This window comes from Eumetopias jubatus, unplaced genomic scaffold (assembly GCF_037043125.1).
Source record: "Eumetopias jubatus isolate StellerSeaLion01/CBP00866 unplaced genomic scaffold, mEumJub1_p1.0 scaffold_13, whole genome shotgun sequence".
Classification (NCBI taxonomy): Eukaryota; Metazoa; Chordata; class Mammalia; order Carnivora; family Otariidae; genus Eumetopias; species Eumetopias jubatus.
Genome location: NW_028274819.1, coordinates 99,887,148 through 99,915,054, shown reverse-complemented (window position 1 = coordinate 99,915,054; position 27,907 = coordinate 99,887,148). Strand labels below are relative to the sequence as shown.

Genomic DNA, 27,907 nt, shown 5'->3' with positions numbered 1-27,907 from the left:
TCTCGTGCCTTTCATCAGATACGGCCCCTCCGCACACCTGCCCGTGTGCACGTTTCCTTGCACCTGGCAGCCTGATTGCCATCTCTTTCAAGAGTGGGCAAGGTACCTGGTGGGCCTGCTGGCCCGATTCTCTTTGGTGGAGCCCCATGTCCCTCCTCCATGAGCCCCTTTCACGTCTCCAACCTCTGATGACCTCACTCCTGCTCTTTGGCCTTGCCTCACGCTAACAGCCTAGAACTTCAGGATCTGGCCCGACCCCCAGGGTATATAGAATCCCTTCCTCCCCCTCCCATAACTTAAGTGCGCCTGTGTGGTTTGCCTACATTTGCTTCCCTGGCACACTTCGTTCTCCTGGAGGAGAGAAGCCAGTGGACATCTGCCCTCCCTCGCCCCCAGACCAGGCTCCCCAGAGCTCTCTGCGAGGTTGCTTCAATTTTATAGATAATGAAACTGGCCCAGAGGGGTTCAGGAGCTTGCTCAAATTCACACAGCTGGCCCCCTTTAGGTGCTGGCACAGATCTGAGAACAGAACAGGTGCTCAAGGATGCACATTGGCTAATTGAAAGTCTTTAAAAAAGTTTAACCTGCTGAGCTAAAGCCTGAACTTCTCAAAGTCTCTCCACGAGAGATGGACGGGCCGGTGTAGGGGCCTTTCCTTCCTCCCTCCCTCCCCACTGGCCCTCGCCAGATGGGAAAAAAGCTACCACGTAGAAACATAACCTTTATTGCACACGGCGCTGGGTTTTTTTTCATAGAAAAAGGTATTAACACATAAGCATCTGCAAATTGAAGCAACTCCTGGTTTTCTTGGAACAGTAAAATCGCATGCAGTGTCTCTGAGTTGGGATTTCGGTCTTTGTCAAAACCACCTAGATTGAAGGGAGGGTGAGTGAGCCGGAGGGAAAAATTGCTGAGTCTTTGTGCCTCTGTCTCAAAATAAGGTGAGAGAAATATATAGATATATAGCTCTCCACACGTATTTTGTGCAGTCGGGGGATGGGGGGTGATTTGTACTGTCAAATTCTTTGTGCCCTGGCTTCATGGAGAAGAAAATAGTTTCATTTGTACAAAAGAGTTCTATGTACAAGCGTTCACAACTCGGGGGCTTTTCTTTTTGTTGTTGGTTGGTTTTTGTCAGTTTAATATAAATAATGCAGGAAAACAGCCAAGTTGGTGTGTGAGGGCTGGAGGTGCAGACAGGTCCGAGCGTAGGGCTGCTTTTCTCGCTGTGCCCCTACACCAGGGTATAGGATTTGGAGTAGGCCCCTGCCCCCTGCTTCTGAGACCTCCCTACCCCCGATGTGCTCATCTCGAGAAGTGAGTCCCTGGAGCCCCCCATTTTGGTGTGTGGGCCCCCGGCCCGCGGAGGCTCGGTGCTGGGGGCCGGAGGGGCAGCGCTGGGGGCAGCCGGGGGCTCGGCAGGGGTGGGGCCGGGAGCTGGCGGGGCTGTGCCGGCTGGGGGTGCTGGCATGGCCAGAGTCCTCTGAGGTAAAGTGGCTGTGGAGGCGGCAGCAGGGGCCCCTGGGTGCGGGAGGCCCAGGGGCTTGCTGGCAGGGTCCAAGGTCAGGTGGCGAGCCTGGGTGTGGTAGGTTCGAGCCAGGTTCCGGATGGAAGCCTCTCGGGGTGGGACCACCGGACAGGGCTCACGGCCATCTGCCTTTCGGAAGAAGGCCTCCGACTTGGCGTACAGGGGCAGGTTACAGTAGTCACCTGGAATCAGAAGCAGAAAACGTTGGCGGCAGAGGCCTCTGGGCACCCGCTTGTTCACCCACCCCCTCCTCCCCAGTCTTGTCCCTGATCTGACCTAGGAGCCCCTCCACAAGCTCGGCAACGAAGCATCCAGAAGGGATCAGTTACTTGACCTCTCCGAGCCTGTTTCCTTATCTGGGAAAGGCAGCCCATCACATCTCCCAACAGGATTACTGGGAGCGGTGAATGAGATAAAGCGAGGAAAGTGCGTCAACACGGTGGCTGGCACGTACAGTAGTTGCTCACTAAACCGATGGCTTCTCGCTGAATGGCCCATACAGGCTGCTCAGCTTCAGCCCGTGGACAGCTCCATTCTGCAAACTGACTTCCTAGGAGCGCTGGCTATCAGAACAACTTTCCTTACCCCGAGGAGGGAATGCTCGTCACTCCCCACATGGAGCTCCATTCTGCCTTCTGAGCACCCGCACAGCATGTGCTCCCGCCACCCCCACCGCCTTTCCCACGGCAGCCTGCCAGATGTCTGAAGTCAGCTACCTTTCCCCATCCCTCTCCTGTTTTCCAGGTGAAACGTTCCTGATTTCTTAAACCGCCTCCATATGACAGGCTCCCGGGACGTCCATGTCCTGATCTCTCTGCTCTGTGAGCGTCCTCACCTGCACGTGTGCCTCTAACCTGCTGGCCATGCCGGGAATTTTCTTTACATGATCTCATTCAGTCCCCACAGCCCCCTGGATAGGTTAATACCGGCCCACAGTTGGCAAGTGAGAAAACTGAGCTTCAGAAAGATTAAGTAATTTGCCCCAATTCACCCAGGCAGAAGGGGCGGGGGCGTCATTCAGGGCGGCTGATCTCCAAAGTCCTTGTACTTTGTTACCCTCGGCTCTTCTCTAGATGACCCCGAGTGCCCTGATTAGCATGGCCACTACGCGAGGCCAGTAGTGGGCTGATCAGACCCTGCATGGTCTGACATGGTATGGTGTGGTCCCAGTGTCTGCTGATGGACCCCCCTCCCCACGCCCTCCAGTGTTTATCTACAGCTGTCCCACCAATCCTGAAGGGCATATGCTCTGGCCAGGTCTCTGGCGTCAGACAGCTCCCAGTCAGGCGAGGTCACTGCCCACCATGAGGTTTGGCCCCCGTGGATCAATGTTGAATGGCATTGGGACCAGTGGCCATTGGGCAGCAGAGCCCTGAAAGGCTGTCTCCCCATACTGGCACAGCCTCAGAGTAAAGGGAATGATCACTACGTACTGAGAACCTGCTATGTGCCAGGTACCTATAGCATTTCTGGTGCCTGCTATGACAGTGCAGAATACATGTGGTCATTTGCATCTTACCACTGGAGGAAATGAAGATCAGAGAGGCTAACTGACTTCCCAAGGCCACGGAGGTATTAAGAGGCTGAGCCAGGAATACGGACCCCAATCCGGACTCTCCCAGGTACTTGCTCTGCATTGCCCACACTGTCAAGGAGCCCTGCTGGGCTGGGGGTGCCAGAGGATGCTGGGGGAGGCAGGGGGGAGGCGGGCCGGGCACTCACTCTTGTTGGCCCGGTGCGGGATGGGCACAGCCACGTTCTTGCCTCGGTCGGCATCCTGGGGCTTGGGCGGGGAGGCGGTGAAGCGACAGATGCCGGGCTCCGAGGGCGTGCTCATGGACGTCATGCTGTCGGCGTTCTCGTTGGTGCCTGTGGTCATCTGGTCGGAGGAGCTGTCCGAGATGAAGCACTCGGTGATCTCGAACTTGGCATGCTGCAGCTGCTCCTCCAGCTTGGCGTGCTCATAGGCCCGGGCCAGCTCCTCGTAGGTGGACGAGGCGCTCTCTGTGGACACCATGCTGTTCCGTCCTTTGTCTGGAGAGACGGAAGGCGCGGAGTGAAGAAGAAATGAGGGGGTCGTGGGGAGAAGGGGGTCTCGTTTACAAATGAGGCCAGACTGAGCCGTTCAGCTGCCCTTGAGCCTGGCCGTCCTCCTGGAAGACCCCACTCCCACCCTGGGAAGGCGGCTTTGGGGGCAGAAGCAGCGTCTTTGGCAAACAAAGGGCAGAACATCTTCCATTCTTGAAAACAAGTACCCACCCCCTGGAACCCTGGGCTCTTTCTCCAACGAACATCACGTGTACCATTTTCTCGGACATCTTTTGGGAGAACAGAAGGAAATCCTTGACTAAGCAGAGCTCAGCGAGGTCAGGTGTGTTTGTGCTGGCCACACGGTAAGCCAGTGGCCAGCTGGAAGTGACACTGACCGGCGCCTTGGACCCCATGAGCTGGTGGGTGGAGGTTGGGGACAGGGGGAGGGGGAGCTGCTGGAGAGAGAGCGGGACACAGGCCCGGCCTCGGGCTCACCTGTGTCCTGGGACAGGCTGGCACTGTAGCTGTCACTCTCCGTGACAGTGACCCCGTGCTGGGACCCCACGGTGCGCCAGTCAGAGGTGAGGGTGCGGGCAGGTGTGGAGGCCTGGCACTTGGTCAGAGTCCACTGGCTCGAGTACCTGTTCCGGGTGCTGTGGGCCGCCTTCACACTCTTCCTGGACACTGGGTCTGCATGGAGAAAGCCAGAGCTGGCACCTCCACGGAGGGCACTCAGCCTCGGGCTCCTGGCACGTACCTGAAGGGCAGTGGGGAGCGAGGGAGGGGGCAGAGGCAGCCGCAGAAGCTCCTGGAGGATGCTGCGCATCCTGCCTTTCCTGACCGCACAGCTGGCCCCGCAGGGGAAGAGCACCCGTGGTGAGGCATGGGGGCAGCGGGGGGCCTCCCGGTCCTCCCCACCCACCCCATCTTTCCCTTCAGCTTGGGGAGGAATATCAGCCCCTCTCCTGCTGCCTCCTGTGCATTCACTCCCTACAGCCCTTGCGTTCTATCCTTATGTCCAGAGTCACAGTGCTAGAGGCAGAAGGCCCTTGGAGAGCAAGAACTCCCAACCCTCTCTCAAAATGTCTAGGTAAGGACGCGGATGCCCAGAGCAATAAAGTTGGCAATATACCCAAGGTCACAGCTAGAAAGTCTTCAGTCAAGGTCTGGAGACTCTAACTCCAGTGCTCTTTCTGTTCTTCCATGCTGCTCTGAGCCCCCCCCCCCCACTCCCGCCCAATCTTTTTCCACCTGTGCCCCACGCTGTGCCCAGGTCACCCTGTTTGGGAGGAGGTCTGTCTCCCCGGGGATAAGGCATACTGGTGCCTGGCCGGATGTCAGACATGTCGATGAGGGGTCCCGTGCTCTGGATGAGGGCTGGGTGGTGCAAGGAGACACCAGTGCAAAAACTCTGTGGGTTGACAGCTTGGCTGAACTCAGCGTCCGTCACGGGAATGGTGGCTTTGTCATCTCCTGGGGGAAGAAGGACAGTGAGTACGAGTCCTTCTCTTTGGGCTTCCCAAATTTCTTTTTGTCTTTATCCAATGTTGAGATGCGGGAAGGACGGAATAATTCTTTCCGTGAGACAGAGGCGGAAACTTAGCCCTCGAGAGAAGCTTCAGTGAGTTCTGAGGTTGCCGAGTGGGGATGGGGCCGCTGCTAGAACCCTGGGCACTGCTGTGAGGGCTGGTGGCTGCCCTTGGTGGGCTGTGGCCTGGGGAAGACGGGGACAGAGAGCTTGTGGCCCCTGTCACTCACCCAGCTGCTTGATGCCCTCCTTGTCCTCGATGAGTAGCTGAACTCTGGGGATGTCAATGTGTAGCCTTGGGCCCTGGGGTGGCCCCTTCACAGGGGTGTCAAAACTTCGGTTGTTCTTGCTGTGGGGAGAAGGGCCGGAGGTGGGTGACTCAGCAGCCATAAGGGGCTGGGGGAGAGGGTTTTGCAGGACAGTGGGGTCTTAGAAGCCTGTCCTCTGTAGGGGAGGAAACAGCGATGTGGCACCTACCTTATCAACATTTCTGCCAGACTCTTTGCATCTGCAAAACAGTAGAGAGAGGGACTGGGTGAGAATGGAGTCTGAGAGGGATGAAAACTGGAAGAGGCACGGGGAACAAGGTGGGAGAGCCCCCTAAACTGGGACCAGGGCTGGTCTCTTGGGGAGAAGAGGGAGAAATGAAAGGACCTCTAAAATAGTCTAACATAGGATAAGGTCTGACGGCTCCTGATGCAAGATTTGGCTCCGGTCTGTTTTCCTTTCCTCAGATTTTTATCTAATAGGAAGGTCCTTCCCAGAGGAGAGGGTATATAAAGTGCTCCATCTGTTTCCTGAATTGACTCTAATTAAACAAGACAACAGAGCATGGGTACCAGTGGAGGGTCTATCCTCAGTTATCTGCTGGGAAGAAAGGAGAGTGGAGGATGATGTAGAGGTGGTCAGTGGCCATCCCCAGATGACTATCAACCAAGATGCTTTATTTCTTCCTCTTGGGCACCTGTCCCCAAAAAGTCCACGGATGAATTTGGGGGGGGTTCCCTGCTTTGTCTCCAGAGGGGCCTTGAATAGGACCAGGATCTCAGGTTTGGACGACAAAGAGAGAGAGAGAGAGAGAGAGAAGCAAAGGACCTAGATAATCCATTAGACCTCTTATGAGAATGAGAATCATGAGAATGATCTGTCAGAATGAATCTAGCTGCACTGGGTATTTACCCCAAAGATACAAATGTAGGGATCCGAAGGGGTACGTGCACCCCGATGTTTATAGCAGCAATGTCCACAACAGCCAAACTGTGGAAAGAGCCAAGATGTCCATCGGCAGATGAACAGATAAAGAAGATGTGGTGTGTATACACACACACACACACACACACACACACACACACACACACACACACACACACACACAATGGAATATTATGCAGCCATCAAAAGTAATGAGATCTTGCCATTTGCAACGACGTGGATGGAACTGGAGGGTGTTATGCTGAGCGAAATAAGTCAGTCAGAGAAAGACATGTATCATGTGACCTCACTGATAGGAGGAATTCTTAATCTCAGGAAACAAACTGAGGGTTGCTGGAGTGGTGGGGGGTGAGAGGGATGGGGTGGCTGGGTGATAGACATTGGGGAGGGTATGTGCTATGGTGAGCGCTGTAAATTGTGCAAGACTGTTGGATCATAGATCTGTACTTCTGAAACAAATAATTCAATATATGTTAAGAAAAAAAAAAAGAAGAAGATAGCAGGAGGGGAAGAATGAAGGGGAGTAAGTCGGAGGGGGAGATGAACCACGAGAGATGACAGACTCTGAAAAACAAACTGAGGGTTCTAGAGGGGAGGGGGGTGGGGGGATGGGTTAACCTGGTGATGGGTATTAAAGAGGGCATGTTCTGCATGGAGCACTGGGTGTTATGCACAAACAATGAACCATGGAACACTACATCAAAAACTAATAATGTAATGTATGGTGATTAACATAATAATAAAAAATTAAAAAAAAGAATGAATCTAGCTGCATGTATGTATCCAACCATCGACTCACCCACTCATCCATCCATCCATCATTGATCCATTTACCTATCAATCTATTCATTTCTCCACCCACCCACCCAGTCTTTCATCCATCATCCACTCATTCAACTATCCATCCATCCATCCATCCATCCATCCATCCATCCATCCATCCAATTATTGATTCATCTATTCAACCATTCATTCAACCACCTGTCCATATGTCCATAAAACCATACAACCATATGTCCATCTTATTATCCATCCATCCATCCATCCATCCATCCACCCATCCAAGCATCCATTCAACTATCCACCCATCTACCCATTCATACAATCATCTATTATCCATCCATTCAAATATGCATGCATCCATCCACCTACCCATTGATCCAACCGTTAATCCATTCAACCATCAGTCCATCCATCCACGACTCCTTCATCTATCTATCCATCCAACCACCTAACCATCAAACCTTTCATTTAACCATCCATCCGTCCATCCATCTGTCTTTCTATCCATCTTTCCATCCAACCATACCATTAATCATCCAACCACCCATCCAATCATCCATCCACCTATCCACCCAACTCCTAACCACCCTAGGCAGTGTTAGTAATTCCCTATTCTGTGCTACTATTGTGCCCTGACTTCTCACATTAAACTGTGGATTCTATGAGGACTAGACTATGTTCCATAAGACTATGGACTGTTCCTTCTTCATTCATCTTTATATCTCCAATGTCTGGCAGTATCTATATACAGCAGATATTCAGTAAATGTTTTCACATGAGTGAATGAACATCTGTTAAGTAACTACTAGGTGCCAGACACTGTACCAGTCCCTGGGAAAATCAAGATAAAGCAGACCCGTTCATGCCAGTCTATGGTATCATAGACTGCAACAGGGATGATATTCAAAATATTTAACATCTGACATGTCATAGAAGCCACACGGTCAAAACTGAGCAAGATCTTAGCGACCACTTGTAGGTCTATGCTTTAGGGGCCAGATTCTAGAAGAATCTCAGGGACCGTGTGAGAGAGAAGGAGCATCCAGGGTGGAAGGGAGCAACATCTATTTATCAACTAGCATGGAAATGTTTAACTATTTTAACCAGTATGGCTTTACCAGTGTATACCTCTAAAATTCAGCCCTGGTTAGGTCAGGCACAAAGTCTTGGGGGCACAGAGGAAGAAGCAGTAAGAGCTAAAGTTTCAGAAGGCTGGAGTAGCAGCTCTCCCTTCAGGGGGACACAGGCCCTTTCTCTTGTCCAGATGGTGCCCATGAGCCAATGAAAGGTGGCCCACGTGGCTGAGGGTCAACACTCCCTCCCGGGAAGCCCACAGGAAACTTGCCTACCTCGGAGACGCTTCAGCCGCTTCTCCTTCCTCTTCTTGCGAACGATGAAGAGCAGTGCCACCCCCAGAGTGGCCAGGATGACCGGGCAGCCGATGGTGAACAGCTTCTTCACATCATCCCCCTCCCCTTGAGCAGACTTGATGGGAGGGATGGTACCTGATGGGGTGAAGAAGGGAGTCAGATGTCCCTTATGAGTAGGGTCTGGGCAGAGTCCCCTGGATGGGGTAGCCTTTGAACCTCTCTTGCTGCCCTTGCTCTCATTCTGACTTCCACTTCCTGGCACAGAGCCCCAACCCTCTCCCTCTACTCCTCCAAATTCTGGTCACATCAGGACAGCCATGAAGAGTTGTGCAGTTTTTACACTGCATTATGATACTGATGACTTCGCGAGCCTATTTTAGAATTATCCTGAAGTCTCTCAGAGATAGTCTCCTGCCCGTTGGAGTTCAGTGTTCATTTCTAGAGGGTGGACCTATGAGCTTAGATTCCGCCATCCAGCTTGTAAAGTGGGAGGGGTAGTGAGAATCACAGAAAGAAGTCAGAGCAGTGGCATCCAGGGGTCTCATCCCCAGATGGGGACAAAGCCACTCCACACCCTGCATTTTCTCCCTGCTCCCTCACCCATGGGTGAGATCTGCTAACCTTGGGTGCCTGCACGGAGGCAGTAAGTTCTGCTGACATAGCCCTCAGCAAAGCCCGATGTGTGCCTGTTTCAAAGCCTTGCAGAAGAGCCCTCTCCTTCATGAAGGCTTCCTTGTTTGAGGCCAACCCCATCTGATACCACTTTTATTCTGTTTCCTTAACACATAGGTAGACTGACTTTACCTTGTGACAACTGGTCTCTATGAATTCAGCCTTCAGTATGCCTTCAGTGTATGTGCACACACGTGCGTGTGTGCACACACATGCATGTGTGTATGTGAGTGTGTGCATGTGTATGAAGTGCCCCGTGTGGCAGACACCAGTGAGTGCTCACCAAATATCCGTGTGTTCATCTACCCCTCCCAGACTTCCTGGCAATTAGATTAGAGCCACGAAACTAGTTCTGGACAACAGAGTGGGTGATGAGCATCACCTCCTGGCCCAGGCAGTTAAGACTGGGGTGCCTTTTCTCTCTCTCTCTTCTTGGCGACCTTGGAGGCTACACATTCAAGATGGCATAGTTAAAAGATGGTGGCCAGCCAACCCTCACAAGATGTCACGAGAGCAAGAAGCAAATCTTTATTGGGTTAAGCCCTGCAGCATTCAGTGTTTATCTGTTCCTGTAGCCCAGGCTATCGCAGCCTGGCTAACACACCCTTTTAGCAGAGGGGCCTCAGGGGGCGGGGCCTCAGGGGCGGGGCCTCAGGGGGCGGGGCCTCAGGGGGCGGGGCCTCAGCTATTGCTCTGCATTATAGTCTCCGTATCTCTGAAGCAGCCGAGAGCAAGGACTGCACCTTCAAAAGACCCTCTAACTTAGTGCGATGGGTTTGCTTGGCTATCAGTCTGTATCAGCCACTGGTGCACCTGCCCATCTGCCTGCCCCCTACCACTCTGCGGCTCCCTTTGCTTGCTCCTTCCCTGTCTCCAGCCTTTTCCTCCACGGTAGTCCTGTCTATTTTTCGATTTGTCTGTCCTCTCTTTATGCGTCCGCCTCTCTGCCAGCTTCCCTGGGGACACCTCGCTGCGGTCCCCAGGCCGCCCCTCCCACCCTCTCCCGCCCTCTCCCGCCCTCTCCGACTCACTGCCGTCATAGTCCAGGGTGGCGAACTGGGCAGTCTCGTTGCCGCAGCCAGCGCTGTTGCAAGCCCGCATACGCAGCTCGTACCACGTGGCCTCGCGCAGCTCGGTCAGAAACACCTCCCCGGAGCTGTTGGCCCGTAGCCCCTGCCAGGCCCAGGTGCCCTTGGGCCGGTACTCCAGCACGATGGCTGTGATCGGGCAGCCCCCGTTGTTCCAGCCCTGCAGGTTAAGCCGAGCATGCGTGGAGTTGATGTGGGTGAACAGGTGCTGGTCTTTGCTGAAGGAGGGCTCTGGGGGGCCACAGGGAGAGAGCGAGGTTAGAGCCTGAGAAGAGGAAGCTTCATTCATCTGCGAGGGGAGGGAGTCCCCTGGGCCAGCCCGGGCTGCGGTGGCTCCGGGAAGCAGCGGGGGGCACAGATGGGAGTAGGGATGCCCCAGGGGACAGAGGAGGAGGGAGAAGAGGGAAGGACGTGGAGAGAAGGCCTCAGCAGGGCAAGAGATATGGGAAGAAGAAAGGGGCTGCCACCATCTGCTACCGGCCAGGGAGGTAGGGCCTGTTTCTCCAACTGTGATTGGTCAGCGTGCTATCTGTGGTGATGGGAACCAGGCTCTCCCTTCAGTCTCTGCTCCCCTGCGCCCTCCTTCCCCAGCCCAGCCACCTTCCATCCCCATATCCTGGGCCCATCTCCCCCGAACTGGGTCATCGTCAGGCCTCACCCCGCCCGTGGGTCTTGGCCTCGATGATCTCGCTGATGCGCCCGGAGCCCACGCTGTTCTTGGCTGCCAGTTTCACCTTGTACCACGTGCCACACTTGAGGCTGTCCAGCTTGAAGGACCGCTCGCCTGAGCTGATGAACACGTCCTTCCACTCCTCGCTGTTGTCTACCGAGTACTGCAGCACGAAGCCTGCCCGGGAGGTTTGCCTGGCTCAGGGAGGGCAGGGCGGGGCCTGGGACACCCCAACAGGTGGCATGGGGCTGGGCTCCCCGCAGGGGTAGAGTGGGGCCTTTGGTGATGGGGGGTGGGGCAGAGGCAGATCGGACACAAAGCTGCAAGGAGTTTTCCTGCTCTCTCTTTCGCAGCCAAGGTGGAGAGGGGAGCAGAGAACAGAGCCTTGAGGCTTAAAAGCGACAGTATTTAGAGCTTGCTACTCCCAGTGTGGTCCCTGACAGTAGGATTACATCACCTGGGAGCTTGTCAGATCCCACCGCAGACCTCAGGAATCAGAATCTGCCTTCTTTAAGATCCCCTGCTGATTCATGTGCATATTCATGATGGAGAAGCACTATCTAGTACATTTGTCTACTGTTACAAATTTGGAAACTGAGGCCGAGAGAAGCAAACAGATTTCTTCAGGTTTGCATAGCTCACCAGCCGCAACTGGGATGGGCCTTCTAAAACCCAGATCCTGAGGCTGGTAACTGTCTGTGGCACTTGGGTAACCTCCTTGTGGCCCGAATTGCCCCTCACTCATCACTTCTGGGGCACTATGGGGACAGGTGGTGGGAGTGGGTAAGGCCCTTGCCCGGCTACTGGGTCCAGAATTTCTTCCCCTCTTTCCCCCTCCTCATCCAGACCCCTCTCACCTCGGATGGAGCTGCCCCCATTGTCACCTGGAATCCAGGTCAGGGTGATGGACGAAGCGGAGGTTTTAGAGACAGTGAGGCGGGGCTGGTCCGGGGGAACTGTGAGGGGAAAGCCACCAGCCCTCACCACAAAGGGTTAACACCCAAAAATGGGAGCATGGGCTATCCCCCGGCTGCAGCTGAGGGCCCAGGCCTGGCCTTCCCCGCCCTCTTGGTGCTTCCCCAGCTCCTGCTCATTCTCCCCATCCCTCCTGCCTCCTCATCCACATGGCACCTCTGTTCCACAAAGGGTCTGTCCCCCGGGGCCTTACCTTGCACCAGAAGGTTGACGATGATGGTGTCGAAGCCCCCAGTGTTGGTGGCCGTGCAGGTGTAGTAGCCTGAGTCCTCAGCCTTCACAGCACGCAGCAGCAGCGTGCCGTTGGTATGGATGAGCCGGTGCCCGTCCATGGACACGGGGATGGCTGAGTCTTCACTGCAGGGGTTGGGGGGCAGAGAGGGTTTATGGTAAACACCCCCTCCTCCTGGGGGCTCCCCCAGGACTGCAGGCAAACAGGGCTGGGAGTAGAAGGAGGCTGGCTAGGGGGCCTGGGACTCTTGGGGTTTTACTTAGCACTTCCTGGGGGATGTCAGTCCCCCTGGCCTCTTCAAGCACCCAGGGAAGGGAGATCCTTGGGGAGCCAGGGAGGCCAGGCCTGCACAGGAGAGCAGGGGCCATGTGCCTGGCAGGGCTTCTGATCAGCTGGAAGGGAGGGGCCCCTGATTCTTTTCTTCATGGCTCTTCTACTACACCCATCTTGGCGGTCCCCCACCCGTCTGGGGTCCCACGCACACCTGTCCTTTGTCCACTTCACAGCAGGGGCTGGATCTCCCACCGAATTGCAAGGCAGTCGGACATCTTTCATCCAGGGGGTTGTCACAGTGCCTCCAAATGAGATGATCTTTGCTGGGGCTGCAGGGAAGAGAGCGTGAGGGCCCACCCCACCTCTACCGTCAACACTGTACTGGCCCCCCTTTCCTGGGGCTCTCCAAATTTACAATTCAAGTCCCCCATCTCCTACCTGATCTCCACCTTGGACTTGGGGCAGGGGTGGGTGCAGACACTTTCAGATGGGAGTCACAGATTCAACAAACATTGATCAAATACTTGTTATGGAACAGGTATCAGAGGAGGCTCTGAGGATTCACAAAATGAACAAGATCTGTTCCCTGTCCTCAAGTTGCTCATGGTCCAAAAGGGAGACAGATACTTAAAAAGTATCATGACAGGTGAATATAGTATGGTAGGGGTAGGTACACGTCACTGTGGGAGCACAGAGAAGGAGGAATGACTCTGCCGGTTCAGTGGTGGTGGAGGTGATGGCCGGGGAGCCTTCTGGAATTAGAAGCTTTGACTTGAATCTTTTTTTTTAAAGGAGGCTCCACACCCAGCATGGAGCACAGTTTAGGCCTTGAGCTCACGACCAACCCTGAGATCAAGACCTGAGCTGAAATCAGGGGTCGGATGCTTAACCGACTGAGCCCCCTAGGTGCCCCTGAATCTTGAAGGCTAAAAAGGAATTCACTACGCAGGGAAGGAAAGGCATAGTGGGAAGCGGTGACAGCACTGAATAGAGGCCTGGAGGCCTGAAACACATGGGAAGTGTGAGGGTCTGCAAATGCTCTGGGGCGACCAAAGCCCAGGGTGAATGAAGGGGGACAGGTGGTGAGCAAGAGCAGAAGCATGGAGGGCTCTGTTGGCAGAACAAGGAGGATGGACTTCCCCTTGAGGTCACGAGGAGCCACTGGAGGCTTACAAGTAGGGATATGTTCAAAGTAAAGTTGTGGATAAAGCCCTGGCAGCTGGCAGAGGATGGTTTGCTGGAGGACCCACACAGATCAGCAGCAAGATGGCGGCGAGAGAACAGGCCGGAAGTGACGTATGGCAGTGGGGAGGCGGTGAGGGGCTCAGGGAGGAACCGCCAGGACTTGGGGTCTGACTGGCTTTGAGGAGGAGACAGAGGGGGTGTGAGGATGACTGCATGATGCTGACTGGGTGGTGGTGCCCTCACAGAGACAAGGCACACAGGAGGAGCGGGGGATGGGGGAAGGAAGAAGGGGAGGAGGGGGAGGAGCGGGGTAGGCAGGAGACACCGGGATACTTAGCTTCACACTGACCCTGAGGTCACCCACACGGGGTAGCTAGCAAGCAGTCGGATATACATGTTCTGGAGCATGAGAGAAGTGGCTGGGCCGCAGATGCTGACGTGGGAGTCAGTCGCCCCGTGACTGAGGTCGCCAGGAGCGGGAACGTAGATGGACAGAGAGGTGGCAGCTACAGACAGGCGCAGTGGAGAAAGGAACGTCCCCAGGGGTGATGGGAGCACGCTCAGAGCACCGGGGTGCACAAGCCGCACCGTGAAAAGCAAGGCAGGCAAAGATGTCCAGGGTACTTTGGGAAGGTGACCCTGCCAGGTACCTCACAGATCTCTGGGCTGAGTTACAGGTGTTCAGTCAACCAAGTGACCAAGCACTCAAGAGTTCCACATCTGGTCCCTCCATGTGTCTGGGGTTAGTTCCCTGAATCTCTTGGTGTCTTGGGGTGTGTGTGCATGCACGTGCGTGTGCGTGTGTGTGTGCGTGTGAGCGGGGTCGGCGGGGAGGGAACAGCAGGGCTCCCCCCCCCCCGCCCCCGCCCCGGGCTATGGTAAGGACAGAAGAAGCAGCTGTGGAGACGTGCTCCGGGAGGTACAAAGCCCTCTGGGGATGTGTCCTATGGACCTCCCACAGGGGAAGGGGCCAGCCTTCTGCCAGGACACCCACGCCCTCCCACACTGTCTCTGGGCCAGCGCCAGCCACCCTGGGCGCGTGGTAGGTTCTAGGCCCCTTCTCTCCTGAAGGAAGAACCCAGGAGAAGGGGTTGGTGGCACCTGGGGGAGGAGGGATTGGGGATGTTAGAAATGCTGAAGGGGGCGGGAAGAGCCCGACTTGGGGCCAGAAGAGCTCGCACGTCACTCTCCATGCTGTTTGAGGGCCGTGCCGACCCCGCCTCGGTGCATAACTGGAAAACGGAGTAACACGGGCAGGGCAGGGGAGCCACTGCAGGCCCTCCATCGAGCGCTAGTGGACTCTGATGCCTCTTGTGTGCCCAGCAAAGGAAGCTTGTCACCCCAAGAAGGTGGCTGGGCTGAGGCAGCCTGGTCCTTGGGCCCCAGGGCTCAAGAGTCAGGTGGCTGTGGGAGGAAGCAGGCCCGGGAAGAAGGGGACCTTCCCGTGGAGACTGGGAGTCAAGGTAGAGGACATGGAATTCCCGGCTGGTGGCGGCGAGCTGCCATGCCCTGTGGTTGGTCCCATGGTTGGCGCAGAGAGCAGACGAGGAGCTGTGCACGGCTGCCTCTTTGGTGTGGGGTTGGGGCCTGAGCACTGTCATTCCCTGTAAAGTGCGGGTGCATATGCCCCCGTGGCACCCCTCTGCGCAGGCCAGGGATTCGGTGGGGCATTCCCTAAGAACACACATGGTCTTATTCACCCCGTGCGCAGCATCTAGCCCAGAGCCTCCTCCTAGCTGCGCCTCTGGGAATGTCTGTTGATCGAATGAATCAGCAGTCAGGGGCACCACCTCTGCCAGAGGTGTCCAACCTTTGAAATGGGGCGGTGGGGGGATCCCTTTGTGGCACTCTGCTCCATGGAAGCAGTGTCCCCTGCCACCACCCTCTCTGGAGATGCTGAGCCTTGGGACAAAGGCTCTGCTGTGGGCTGGGAGTGGGGCTAATGCCCCTTTGCTCAACCTCGGAGTAGAGTTTGGAATGGGGGACCGGGGTGCTCCGTGCCATCCGCCCCTGGGTAACTGTGCTGCCTGGAGCCTGTTGTGAGGCTTTCTGGGAGTCAGGGGGCAGCAGAGGCCCAGTCTTGGTGGATACAGAAGGGAGGCAGGTGGCCAGCCAGCTCCTCACAGCCAGGTCACAGAGAGGGTGGAGGGAGACAGCCCCTCCTTGGGGAGAACCAGCATTCTAGAAGGGGGCTTCTGGCGGCTTCTCCCGCTCGGGCCCGGGCTGCTCACCCTTGCCTGCGGGCTCAATGGTGACCTTCTCGCTGCTGTTGCCCCGGCCGGCAGAGGTGACGGCAGCCACCCACAGCAAGTACTGCTGCCCACGGTTCAGGTGGGCGATCCGGTAGAAGAGCTGCTCCGGACTTGTCTCATACTCGCTGGGAGCCTGCCGGACAGAGGCAAAGAAGTGCTAAGAACCCAGCTTCTGAGCCTCCAGCCTCCAACCCCAGCCTTCCTCGGGACCTGGGCTCAGAGGAGAGGGTAGCCCAGTCGGGGAGTCGGGGGCGGATGGGAAGAGAAGGTCAGATCCTGCCTCATTTGCCCTTTCTGGTTTAGGAGCAACAATGAGCAGACTTTGTACTGGGCTTGGCTCTGGGGGCTCATGGGCCTGCTCTGGGGTGTTGCTGGGCCAGCCTCAGTTTACCTCTTTGACTGATCCAGACGCTGGCAATTGCGGTTCCAGGCCAGGGAATGTGAGTGTGTCAGGTGAGTGATGGAGGGAGTCAGGAGAAGGGAGAATGGAGGAAGGAGGGTCCCAGGAAGACCCCAAGGAAAGGGAGTCTCTGGGAAGAAGCTAAATGACCGCATTTGCCTTATTAGGGTCGTAGACAGTCTCCCCAGCCTGTACCAGCTCTGTTGTCTAATTACCGCTTCATTCTGCGGGAGCAAGCCGTCGGGGGAGGGAGGGGTGAGAGAGGGAGCTCTGAAAGCTTCCCTGGGCAACACTTTATTAACGATTATTAGTGGTATAGATCACCCTATATATTTGTAGGTTATATAAATCTATAAAATTTTTTTTAACCAAATGACAGTTTTGACAAGTTGCCAACAAAACAATATCGGATCCCAGTGGTTTTACCAGTTGCTTTGATGAAAAGATTATGTTGCCTTGGAAACCAGAGGCTCAGATATTGAAATGAATTTGAGAAGAAGCTTTTGATAAGCGCTAGTTTGCAGACCTCCTGTCAGCCCCTTCCCTGGTCCAGGCGGGATGGGGCGGACTTTCATTTTATTTTATTTTTTGGTCAGCCGCGGGGAAGGGAAAGGAGGACAGCACTAGGGCCTCTTTGAAATCAGGGCAGAAGTCTAGGGAAGCGAGCAGACCCCTGGAACAGATGGGGGGCCCTGAGGCCAGAGGGAGCTAATAATTGGTTATCTCTGCAGTCATGGGATCTTGCACACACATGCTCACGTGCACACACTCACATGCACATGGACATGGAGATGCATTCATGCACATGCTGAGGGACAGACTTGCAGACAGATACAGGGTTACAGAGGGCCATTCTCTGTGCCCCGTGGGAGGGCTGAGGGGCCCAGTGACTTCTCACAGGAGAAAACATCCTTTCTGGCCCCAGGCTGTCTGTAGGCAAATGTTAGGGAGGAGACACGGGCATCCCTTCAATACACACAGAGCTCCCTGGCCAACTCCTCCTCCTGCCTCCCACATGGAGACTTGGCCTTGACCCCAGAAGGTCCCTGCTGCAGACAGGTGCAGAATCACCCTGAGCCCTGGTCGTTGGGAAGTCTTTTCAGGCTGCAGCACCCAGGAGACTGTGTGTATCTGTAGTTCCTATAGGTGCATGAGGTAGGCGGGTATAGTGGCTTCAACACCCACTTGCCCCTTCTTACTGTCTGTCCCATAGGTCATATACCTTTCTTTCTCAAGGATCCTGGGACCTCAGCTTTCTTTCCTGTGAACTAAGAAAGCAAAACAGCTCTGCCTACCTTGTGTGGGCAGAGAGGCACAAATGAGGCAAGGGGTGGGTGAGTCCTTTGTAAACTGGGGCATGTTCGTCTCCTGGCTCTTTTGTCTGTGAGGATTGATGTGTGTATGTGCAGGCGAGGGGAAGAGTTGAGTGGACCTGCTTGTACGTCAGTGTGTATCCGAGTGTACGTTTGTGTCTGCACAGGGCAGGAAAGGCTTGGCTTCCCCCTGAAGGTGTTAGCATCACATCCAGATCCTGAGGTCTTCCCTTTAACCTGGACTCCCCAAGAATCTCCTGAAATCGTTTTTAAAAACACATAACCATACTCCCAAATAAAGTCTGCATGGATTAAAGGTTAAAAAGAAAAAGGCAAAACTATGACAATAGAAATATGATAAGAAAGACATTTCTAATCATAAAAATGAAGGCAAAAATCATAAATAGAAATGATTCATAAATTTGAATTCCATAAAAACAAAACCTATGGCACACCAAAAATAGTACCAAAAGGCAAGCAATGAACTGTCAAATAACTGCAACCAATATGATTAAAAAATGGTTATTCTCCTTCTATGTAAAGAGCACTGACAGATCTGTAAGAAAAAACCACGAACCACCCAAATGAAAAATGATCGAAGGACATGAATTGACAATTACCCAAAGATGAGAAAGAAAACCGCCAATATACATATAACAATAATCAACCTAATTGGTAATCAAAGGAATATACCTAAAATAGGACACCTTTATTCAAATCCAACCGGCAAAAATGAAACATGTATAATACCTTGGATTAGCACGGGCATGTGCAACAAGAATGTACTTATAATGCTGCTGGAAGCATAACTGGGTTCCAACTTTCTGAGGGGTAATTTACAAACATGTATGCATATCTTAAGAACACCCATACTCTTTGTGCCTCAGGAATTCCCATGGAAATTTACCCTAAGAAAATAATAAAACATGGGCATAAAGACTTTTATGAGGAATGTTCAATGAAGGATTATTTATAATGTTGAACACTTGAAAATAGATTAAATATAGAATGAGGGTACTGGTTAAATGGATTATATACATACGGGCATTCACCATCATGTTTGAAAAGAGTATTTGATGGGGTGGGGAAGTGCCTACATATATTACTTGAAAAACACAGATTATATGACATTATGTGAAATTTCATTTTCATTTTATTAACCCCCCCATAATATATGTACAGATCAAAGATTGGAAGGCTATATACCAAAACTTTGCCAGTGTTTATCTCTAGGGAATGAGTACAAGTAATTTTTGCCTTCTTCTCTATTCCTTTATATTTTATGGAATTTCTGACGACAAAGTGGCAATATTTTGATAATCTGAGAAAAACAACAAATGTATGGCAATGTTTGGTAAAATTTCTGAAGGAACTCAATGCAGCTCTGGCAGCCCCCAGGGCGTCACTCCTGGGAGCCTACACCAGATGCAGTTTCCTTCTAGCCTGAGGATTCCACACGTGCATGTTCATACACTCGAGTACGTATGCACACATTAAGACTCATGTGCATTGCCTCTGACCTCACACTCAAATCCACGGTTTTGCACCATCATATACATGCATGTGTCCTCACCCCCCAGCACTCACTCCTAGAGTTCTTCCATAAGTGAATTTGTAGTGCAGTTGTTTGGAATTTGGAATATATTTGCGCAAAGTGATAGTATCACACAGTCGCATGTGGTGGTGAGCTCCCTGGGTCCCTCACTGAGGCAGTCCCTACCCCACAAAGTGGCTGGCCCCTGGCGGGACACTGTCGCATGGGGAGTCTCCCTGGGAGAGAGGACATGGAGAGAGGTGGGGAGGGCCCGGGGTCTCCAGCAGGGGTTGGGCACCAGGAACTCTGTTCTGGGGCCTGGGAGAGAGGTCCCCAGCCAGCTGACTGGGGGCTCCTAAAGCCTGAGTTAATGAGGAGGCTGCGCTCCTTTGAAAGGCTTCATTGGCAGAGGAGGAGATGACTGCACAAAGCCAAGCTCGGGAATGAGTACCCTCTCCCATCAATTTACCAAGGGAAGCTTGCCCAATGTCTAAGGCTTTACAATTGCCAGGCTGCTGGTAATTCATTCATCAAACATGTATTTAGTGACAGTGATGTTTCAGGCACAGTGTTGGGCAGCTGGGGACCCAGAGATGAAAAGATGCTGCCCCTGTCCTCGAGGGGCCCCATGGACCAGTGCAGGAGACAGAGAAGTGAATAGCTAGTTGCCATCTGATGCAGTCAGCGTATGCCAGAGGATGAAGGGCATGCCACAGTAGGGGTCAGCCTAGGCGGAGGTGTGAGCTGTGAAAAGGCATAGCAGGTGTCCAGAACGGTGGGGAACTTAGAACGAATGTGTGTGTGTGCACGCGCGCAGGTTCGGGGGACAGGGGAAAGGGGCAGACAGCATGGCTAAAACGCTGATTGGAAAACTGGCACAGCCACCCAACGATGGCAGCACATTCTCAACTGGACACGTGCAGACCCCACGGCTCGGTGGTTCCTCTCATGGGTACATGCCCAACAAGCATGCGTGCATGCGAGCACCAGGAGACACGTGCAAAGACGCACACAGCAGCACTGTATGTAACAGCTCCAAGCTGCAATCTACCCAAATGCCTATCCATGGGCAACAAACTGGATAAAACAATTCTATATACACATGCGGCTGAAACCCGTACAGAAGTGACAGTGAATGATCTATAACCACGCACAACAGTATGGATGAAATCCACAAATTCAAAATAACGTTGAGTAAAAGAAGCCAGATAAACGGTACGACTTCACTTATATAACCTGTGAAAAGAGGCGACACTACTCTGAAGTCAGGATGGTTGTCATCCTGGCCGGGGGGGGCGGGTAGGGTGGTGACCGGAAGGGGCATGAGGAGGTCCTCTGAGGGGGTTGTGATGATGTGTTCCCTGCTCTGGGTCTGCTTGCCCCGGGTGCTGTGAAAATTCACGGAGCTCTATGCTCACGATATGCACACTTCTCTGCATAGTGTCTGTGAGGATGGAGGGGAGGACACAGAGTCCCTGAAAAGATATTTCTGGGCTTTCCCTCTGGTAATAGAACTCTGTCCTCCCTGGCACAGTGCCCGGCCACCTAGGGCTCAGAGGGTAATTCAGAAAGACCACAGGAAAGCCAAGTGGAGGAGGACATGGCACAGTTACCGAGCAATTTCAGGGCAGCGTTCCCGGCTGCCAGGAGCTCATCTGCAGATGCTTGGGCTGCCGCCCATCACAAGCTACTTGTGGAGAGGGAAGCTGGCCTCCTCCTGCTCCTGCTCCCCGCCTGAGATGTCCTGAGCACATCTCTGGGATAGTGCTCCCAGCTCCCCCTCTGGGTGTACCCTTCCACCTCCCCACTAGACTGGACAGCCCCCTGAGGACAGGTGCACCTGCTCATGTAGCTAGAACAGGTGTGCTCCAGGGTAGTCACCCAGCAGAACTCGGTGGCCGAGGGGCTGGAGATCAGGAAAGGCAGAGGGAAGGATGCAGACTGTGGGACACGGGCGCATAGACTGCACCCACCCTCATCCTCTCTTCCCTCTCCGTGGGGCCCCTCTGAGCACCCAGTGGAGGGGCAGGGGCCAGCCGCCTGCACTGAACTCCCAGGTTTGGGCAGATCTTCTCTCCAACAGTGAGGCCCAGCTCTGGCCCAGAGAGAGAGAGAGAGAGATGCTCTTGCCTCCCCTCAGCTGTCTGCCATCTTTTCTCCTCCCTCTAGCAGCCTCCATGCGAGGAGGCCACTCAGGGCAGAGCTCCAGCAGCTGTCCAAGCCCAGACCATTCATGCTGGAGAGTGGTTCATGTCCAGAGGCCATGGACCAGGCAGGCCCCAGTCAACAGCTCTGGGGCCCACTAGGAGCTTCCTTGGTCAGCCAGACCAGAAGAGTCGAGGCCTTGGTCTCCCTTTCACATCTGCTTGGTTGTGACCCCTGACTCAAAGAAGTCTCCAGGGCTTGCAACAACCTTGCAGCCCCTGGAACAGAGGACTGACCCGAGATGGACACTGGGTAGGTCTTCGGCTACTCTTGGGTGACCAGTGTCCATTCTTATCCATCAATTCAGGTAGAAACACAGATATAAGTAGCCCGCGGGTTTGACCTGGATGCCCACTGATCTTTAGAGAACTTTTCCCTTTCTCCTGTCCCCCTCCTCATTCAACCCTGGGCCTACTTACCGGCTGGCCAGACCCAGGGCTGGAGCAGAAGATGGTGTACTTGCGGATCACCCCATTGGGCTTGGTTGGGGGGAGCCAAGACACGACCACACTGCTGGCGGATGAAGGGACAGCTTTGATGCCAGCAGGGGGACCTGGAACTGAATAGGGAGAAGGCCAGGTCAGTTTAGAGAAAGGAGCTCCACCTCTGGGAAAGAATGCAACGTGGGGAGAGAGGTGGATCAATCTTGGAGAGCTTCCTGGAGGAGGTAACCTTGAGCTATGGTTTAAAGGGGGAGGTTCCAGCTGGTGAGGAGAAAGGTGATCATTTGGGGCTTGTGACAAAGTCTCTGAGATGGAAGCACTGGGAATGGTCAGCTTCAAAACTGGTCAGAACCAAGGACTTAGGATACTCCAGAGAGAAACAGAGCCCATGGGGAATTCACCTTGATTTCCACAACCTTAATGTGCTTCCTGCCTCAATGCTCGACTGATTGCTTATATGTGGGCCAAGCAAATATACTGGTCACTTTGCTCTTTGGCCTGTGAGCTCCTTGAGGCTGGGGGCTCCAGAGACTCACAGAGCGGGCCTCCTCCTGAGCATCAGGAGCTGGTGGTCAGCCAACCGGCTGCTGGCTAGGCCCCTTCTGTTTTCAGGAGGGAAAGTCTACCTGAGAATTGGCTGGGAAATTCATGCTAAGGGGATCCCAATTCATATGGATTCTGCTCTCCCACTGCCCCCATCTCTCTGGGCCTGCCTGGCCCAGCTGCGACGCCCAGGCTCTGCTTGGGAGATGGGAAGCTTCCTGTTTTCAGGTCCTGGCATCTCTCCCTTGTATTGTCATGTACTTGTCTTCCTCCCTGGGAGCTTTATGTTCCTTTGAGGACAGTCATGGCATCCTGTTCAACTTACTTTGCCTCCCGAGCCTCCGTTTCCACATCTATATGATGGACATCGTAATCACAACCCCATTAAAGGTTTGTAATGACGGTTAGCACTAATTAACATAAAAGCACCTGGCACCTCCTGACATACAGAAGACACTTAATAAATGGGGACGGTGATCATTTTTTTTTTTTTTTTTTGCATTCCCTCTCTCAACTCTTAGCTTCTACTACCTATCACAATTTTTTTTTTTTAAGTCTAGTAAGTGGTCAACAATTCTAGGCTACATAAAATAATGATCCATCATCACCATCCATCCAGGGGCCCGAGCCCTCCCTCGTGGATACAGCCCCCGCCATCCCACCCCTGCTAGCACTCTGCAGCTGTGGAGTGCAGGGGGTCATGGGGAGACCGCTGGGACAGGTGTGCTAACTGTGGTGTTCAGATTTTTTTCTGTCCTTGCATAGTTTTTTTTCTTGGTTGTAACTGAGAGGGGTATGTTGAAATCTCTCCCAGGATTGTGGGTTTGTCTATTGTTGCAGTCTTGAGGTGATGTTACTAGGTTCGATAAATTCGGAACTGTTTTATTTGACTAGTAAGTTGGGTCTTCTATCGTAACAGAGTGTCCTTCTGTATGTCTAATGACGCTTTCTGCCTTAGAGCATACTGCATGTGATGCTGACATTCCAGTTTTCCCTCAGTTTTGCGTGGTGTGTCTTTTATGTATTCCTTTCACATTGCACCTTTCCGTACCTTTATGTTTTAGGTGTTTGGTATAAACAGCATATATTTGGGTTTTGTTTCATTGCTAGCTAGTCTGACAGTCTTTGTCTTTTCACTGAATAATTTAGCCAATTTATCCTTAATGCAATTACTTATGTATTTGGGCTTAAATACCTCAGCTTACTAAATACTTTGTCCCACCTATCCTGTTTTTCTTTTTATTTCCTTTTGTGTCTTTTTTTGGATTGAGTATTTAAAAAAAATACTTTATTTCCCCTCTCTATGAGCTGGTTATTAGACAGCCTTTCACCACTTTTAGGGGTTACTCAATGTGAATCTTTAACTTACCAAAGTCTAACATCATTAATTGGTACTTTTTTTTTCTCTGACAATGCAAGGGACTTAGAACTTCCATTTACCCTCTCCCAGTTTATATGCCATTGTTGTATATTTTAATTATGTATATATTTTAGGCCCTCCCTGAGATAATATCACATCATTTTATGCAGTCAATATTAATGGAGATTTACCCATATATTCCCCATTTAATTGCTCTTTCCTCCTTGCATCACTGAGCTCCTACCTGGGATCATTTTCCTTCCAGTTAAAGAACACCCTTTAATATTTCTCTAGAGCAGGCATGTTGGTGGTAAGCTCTCTCAGTTCTTGTTTGTCTGAAAATATCTTTATTTCATTTTAATCTTGGAGAATATTTTGGCTTGGTATAAAATCATAGGTTGATAACTATTTCTCTTACATACTTTATACCACTGCATTGTTTCTGGCTTCCATTGTTTGTTTGTTTATTTTCATTGTTTCTGACAAATTAGCCACTGATCTAATTGTTGGTCCCATGAAAGTAACTGGTCTTTTTCCCCTCTGGTTGCTTTTAAGAATTTTCTTCCGTGTTTCCTGGTTAGCAGCTTTATTTGGATGAATCTAGCTGTGGGCTTCCTTAAGTCATCACCTGCAGAGTTCGTAGAGCTTCTTGCTTTGGGGATTGAGGTCTTTCCTCAGTTTTGAAAAGTTTTCAGGCATTTTATCTTCTACCCCATTCTCTTTCTCCTCTTCTTTGAGACTTCTTCTCACATCCTCTATGTCCTTGATATTCAGAATGTGGCCCATTGGTCAGCAGCAGCATCACCTGGGAGCATGTTAGAAATGCAAAATCTCAGGTTCCACCCTAGACCTATCAAATCAGAATCTGAATTTTAACATGACCCCCAAGTGATTTGTATGCACAGTCAAGTTTGAAAATCACTGTTCTATGTCTGCTACTTGCTCTTTTATTTTCCATTCATTTTTCTTTCTGAGCTTCTTTTGGGTCTTCTCATCTAACTTCCAGTTCACTAGTTATCTCTTCAGCTGTATCTAATTGGTTATTAAATCTATCTCCTGAGTTCTTAACTTCAGGTATTAATAGTTTTTGTTTCTAGATTTTCCATTTGATAGTCTCCAACTCTCTTAATATTTCAATCTTTTTCAGAATAACTATTTCAAAGTTCATATTTGATAAAACCTGTGTTTGGAATTCTTGTGGGTCTGTTTCTGTTTTTTCTTTTTTTTCCCCTACTGGCTTTTGTTCATGTTGTTCCTCATTATTTTTTATTGTATGCCAGACACATCATTTGCAAACTTGTTTGTAGAAATAATTTGAGGCCTCAGATGATGTAATCTTCCTAAAGGGAGAATTCACGTTTGCTTCTGGCAGGTATCTGCAATCTGGGGGTGCTAGCAATCCAGGACTACCTCAGTCTAACTTCCAGGACTGAGATGATTTGAAGCTGAGATGTCTACTTAGGGTGCACTTTTAATCCAACATGCTGCCCTCATGGTCTCAACTCAAAGTGAGGGGGATTCACCAGATAGACCCGCCCGCCCCTGCAGGCCCTGGACTCCAATTCACGTCTTTCTAGTGCTTCTCAGATTCTCAGTCACTGCCTCCAGATTCGGCAAATGTCCCCCCATGGGGAGAGCTGTTCCAAATGCCAGGCTTACCTCCTGGGCCTCCACTCTCTCCTGGATCCTGGCCCAGTAATTCTGCACTCTCCTGCCAGCTCACTGATGCCTTCAAGCAGGTGTTTTAAAAAATATTTTATCCAGATTTCCTAGTGTCCTCAGCAAGAAGGAGAGTGGGTTTGAGTTATGTAGTCCACCATTACTGGAAGGGCAAATCTTCTGACATGTTTCTCTAAGCTTGTGTCCACTCCTCCCTTGATCCTCACAGTCCCCACCCTAGCACACACCTTCCACTTCTCTGCCTGGATGCCCCACAGGTTCTAAGGGGTCTCTCTGACACTGGTCCTTAACCCCCCACAGCCCCTTCCTGCCATCTGTCCTCTCGCTTCTGTGAGAGCTGCCTTCCTAAAACCCAGGTCCAGTCCAGCCTCGCCCCTCAGTGAAATATATTTAAGATGGCTTAAAATCCAACTCAACTTTCCCTGGGGAGGTGAGATGTCAGCAAGAGGCTTTGTTGCTCAGGAACCAAGTCCAGCCAAGCCAGCCTGAGACCAAGTTAAGACTGGGGGATTTGGACTTCAGAAATGAGCTTGAATTTGAGTTTGTTTTCATTTTATCTTTTAATTTATTTTGGTTTTCTCTACATTTCCTGATCTTTTTTTTTTTCCCTTGGAAGAATGCAAAATCCTGAGCTGGGGCAGGGGGTGAGGGGGCGGGTAGGGAGTCACAGTGTCTTCAGCTCTTCGTTCCAAGCTCCCACAGCCAAGCTGGGCTTGCGGTGCGGACCTGTCTGCTTCCCGAGTGAGCTGAGAAAGAACTCTAATGGGAGAACCTGGTGGAGGTAGGGCCAGGGCTGGTGTGGCATCTGCTTGTCTGTCTGCCCATTTGCCACTGTTCTTTCCTGTTCCTTGCAAACCGAGCCTCCCTCTTGTTCAGGTACCCATGCCCCTCTGTCCCTCAGAGAAAGCTGTCCCCATCACCGATGACCAGGGTATTTACCACCCTTCAGGGAAGTCAGCCACGATCATCCCATTTCCCCTTTCAGTGACTGGCTTAGCAAAAGGCACGTTGCCCCAGGGTGGCCAATGGGAAATGAGGGTAAATCTGTTGAAGGGCTTCTGGGAAAGATGTTTTCCACTCTCAAGAGAGGCATATGCCCACAGGAGGAGACCCCTTCTCTCACTCTGAACTCTGTCTTGTCTGGTGTGATGCCTAAAGCTGCAGTGATTTGGAGATCACGGGAGGGACACCTGACATGCTGAGGAGGGCAGAGCAGAAGGATGGGGCCCACTGGGTTAAGCAACCTTGGAGCTGCCCTCCTCAAGACTCCTTGGTGTGTGATAATAAATACACTTACTAGTTAAATCTTTTTTTAGTTGTATTATTCACAACCAAAAGCTTCCAGTCTGCTATAGGGAGGCAATGGAAAGTAGAGAAGATATGGAGGTAAGAAAGCCTTGACTCGCCTCCTACCATGAGCTGCGTGACCTTTAGCAAGTTGCTTTAGCTCACTAGGCCTCACTTTTCTCACCTCTAAAATGGACATGATAGGTACCTCACTGGGCTCCTGGAAAGGCTTGGTCATGCTTATGACTACATATACTATGTCAAGTGTGGCTGTGGTTCTGGAAGCGACCTCGTCTGACAGTGGCTTCCTTCTGGCCCGGGCCTCCCTTTTGGGGGGCACTGAGTCCCTCAGGAGTGCCTGGGTCCACCCGAAGTGGTCATTTCATGGCCAGCACCTTGGTAGCTAGTAAGACCCTACCATTTGCTAGCACTGCACATTTTAGGAAGGATTTTACAGTTAACTTGCTTCTTACAACAACTTGATGAGCCTCACTGTCCCAATTTTATCACGAGGAAAACAGGCTCAGGAAGGTTAAATGACTGGCCAATAACGGGCAGGGCTGGGCCACACTCTTCTGCTGTGCCTACCAGCGCCCTTTCACTCCGTGGAGCCACCCATGGGGCCCCATTCTCTGGCTGCTCATGTCCCTGTGCGTGGCTCTGGAGGCAGCTCTAAAGTGAAAGGTGGAAAGCTCCTTGCGGGGAAGGATGATGCTCTTGGACCTTCGGATTCCCTCGTGGGGCTCCACCTTTGTCAAGCATGTTGGGGAGCTTATGGCTCAGAGGCTGCATCAGCACAGGATGCTAGATGTTGGGGCAGGGTGGGGGAGCAGTGGTTCCCATCTAGAGGCTGGGAAGATGCCTGTGTGTGGTTCAGAAGCTCTGGAAGGGGCCAGGCTCTGAGCACGGTCCCCGCTTGGTCTGCACACACACGAGCAGGTGGCTCTGCCCGGAGCTGTCCTAGGAAACCTTGATGGGGGGATTAATGGCAGGAAAAGTAGGGCAGGCAGGTTGGTAAATATTTAATTGCTTGGAGCTTAAGGCAGGGAAGGGGGCCGATCAGTGGAAGGGCAGGGCTTAGGGAGAGTGGGGAGCTGGATTAAACCGGTCTGTTCCCTGGGCGCTGGGCTGCTCTGGGAAACTCCCAGCCTGAGACCCTCCTCTCAGCAACTCTAACCCTCCAGCAGCTTCTGCCCAGTCGCACAGGAGGGACCCAGACCCTGGGAACTTGGAGAAAACCAAGGCAGCGAGGAGAGGGAGGCATGATGTTAGCTGCTGTTTTGGTACCCAGGCTGCCAGCCACTCTTCTTCACATGAACCAACTCTTAAAAATAGAGCACCTG

At 52.5% G+C, this 27,907-nt stretch overlaps 1 protein-coding gene across 1 annotated transcript in view; it reads right to left on the bottom strand.

The window, feature by feature from the left end:
* Positions 1-753: 753 nt before the first annotated feature.
* The window catches only part of DSCAML1 (DS cell adhesion molecule like 1), a 340,991-nt gene continuing 313,837 nt past the window's right edge, over positions 754-27,907 (bottom strand). Inside the window, exons 20-33 of the mRNA XM_028106023.2 lie at positions 21,671-21,810; positions 15,779-15,932; positions 12,574-12,691; positions 12,051-12,214; positions 11,740-11,838; positions 10,871-11,059; positions 10,156-10,443; positions 8,432-8,587; positions 5,565-5,595; positions 5,318-5,436; positions 4,880-5,032; positions 4,055-4,249; positions 3,251-3,562; positions 754-1,710 (exon numbers count right to left, since the gene is read on the bottom strand). Coding sequence (XP_027961824.1) covers positions 1,235-1,710; positions 3,251-3,562; positions 4,055-4,249; positions 4,880-5,032; positions 5,318-5,436; positions 5,565-5,595; positions 8,432-8,587; positions 10,156-10,443; positions 10,871-11,059; positions 11,740-11,838; positions 12,051-12,214; positions 12,574-12,691; positions 15,779-15,932; positions 21,671-21,810 — 2,594 coding nt within the window. The 3' untranslated portion in view covers positions 754-1,234. The remainder of the gene's footprint in view (positions 1,711-3,250; positions 3,563-4,054; positions 4,250-4,879; positions 5,033-5,317; positions 5,437-5,564; positions 5,596-8,431; positions 8,588-10,155; positions 10,444-10,870; positions 11,060-11,739; positions 11,839-12,050; positions 12,215-12,573; positions 12,692-15,778; positions 15,933-21,670; positions 21,811-27,907) is intronic.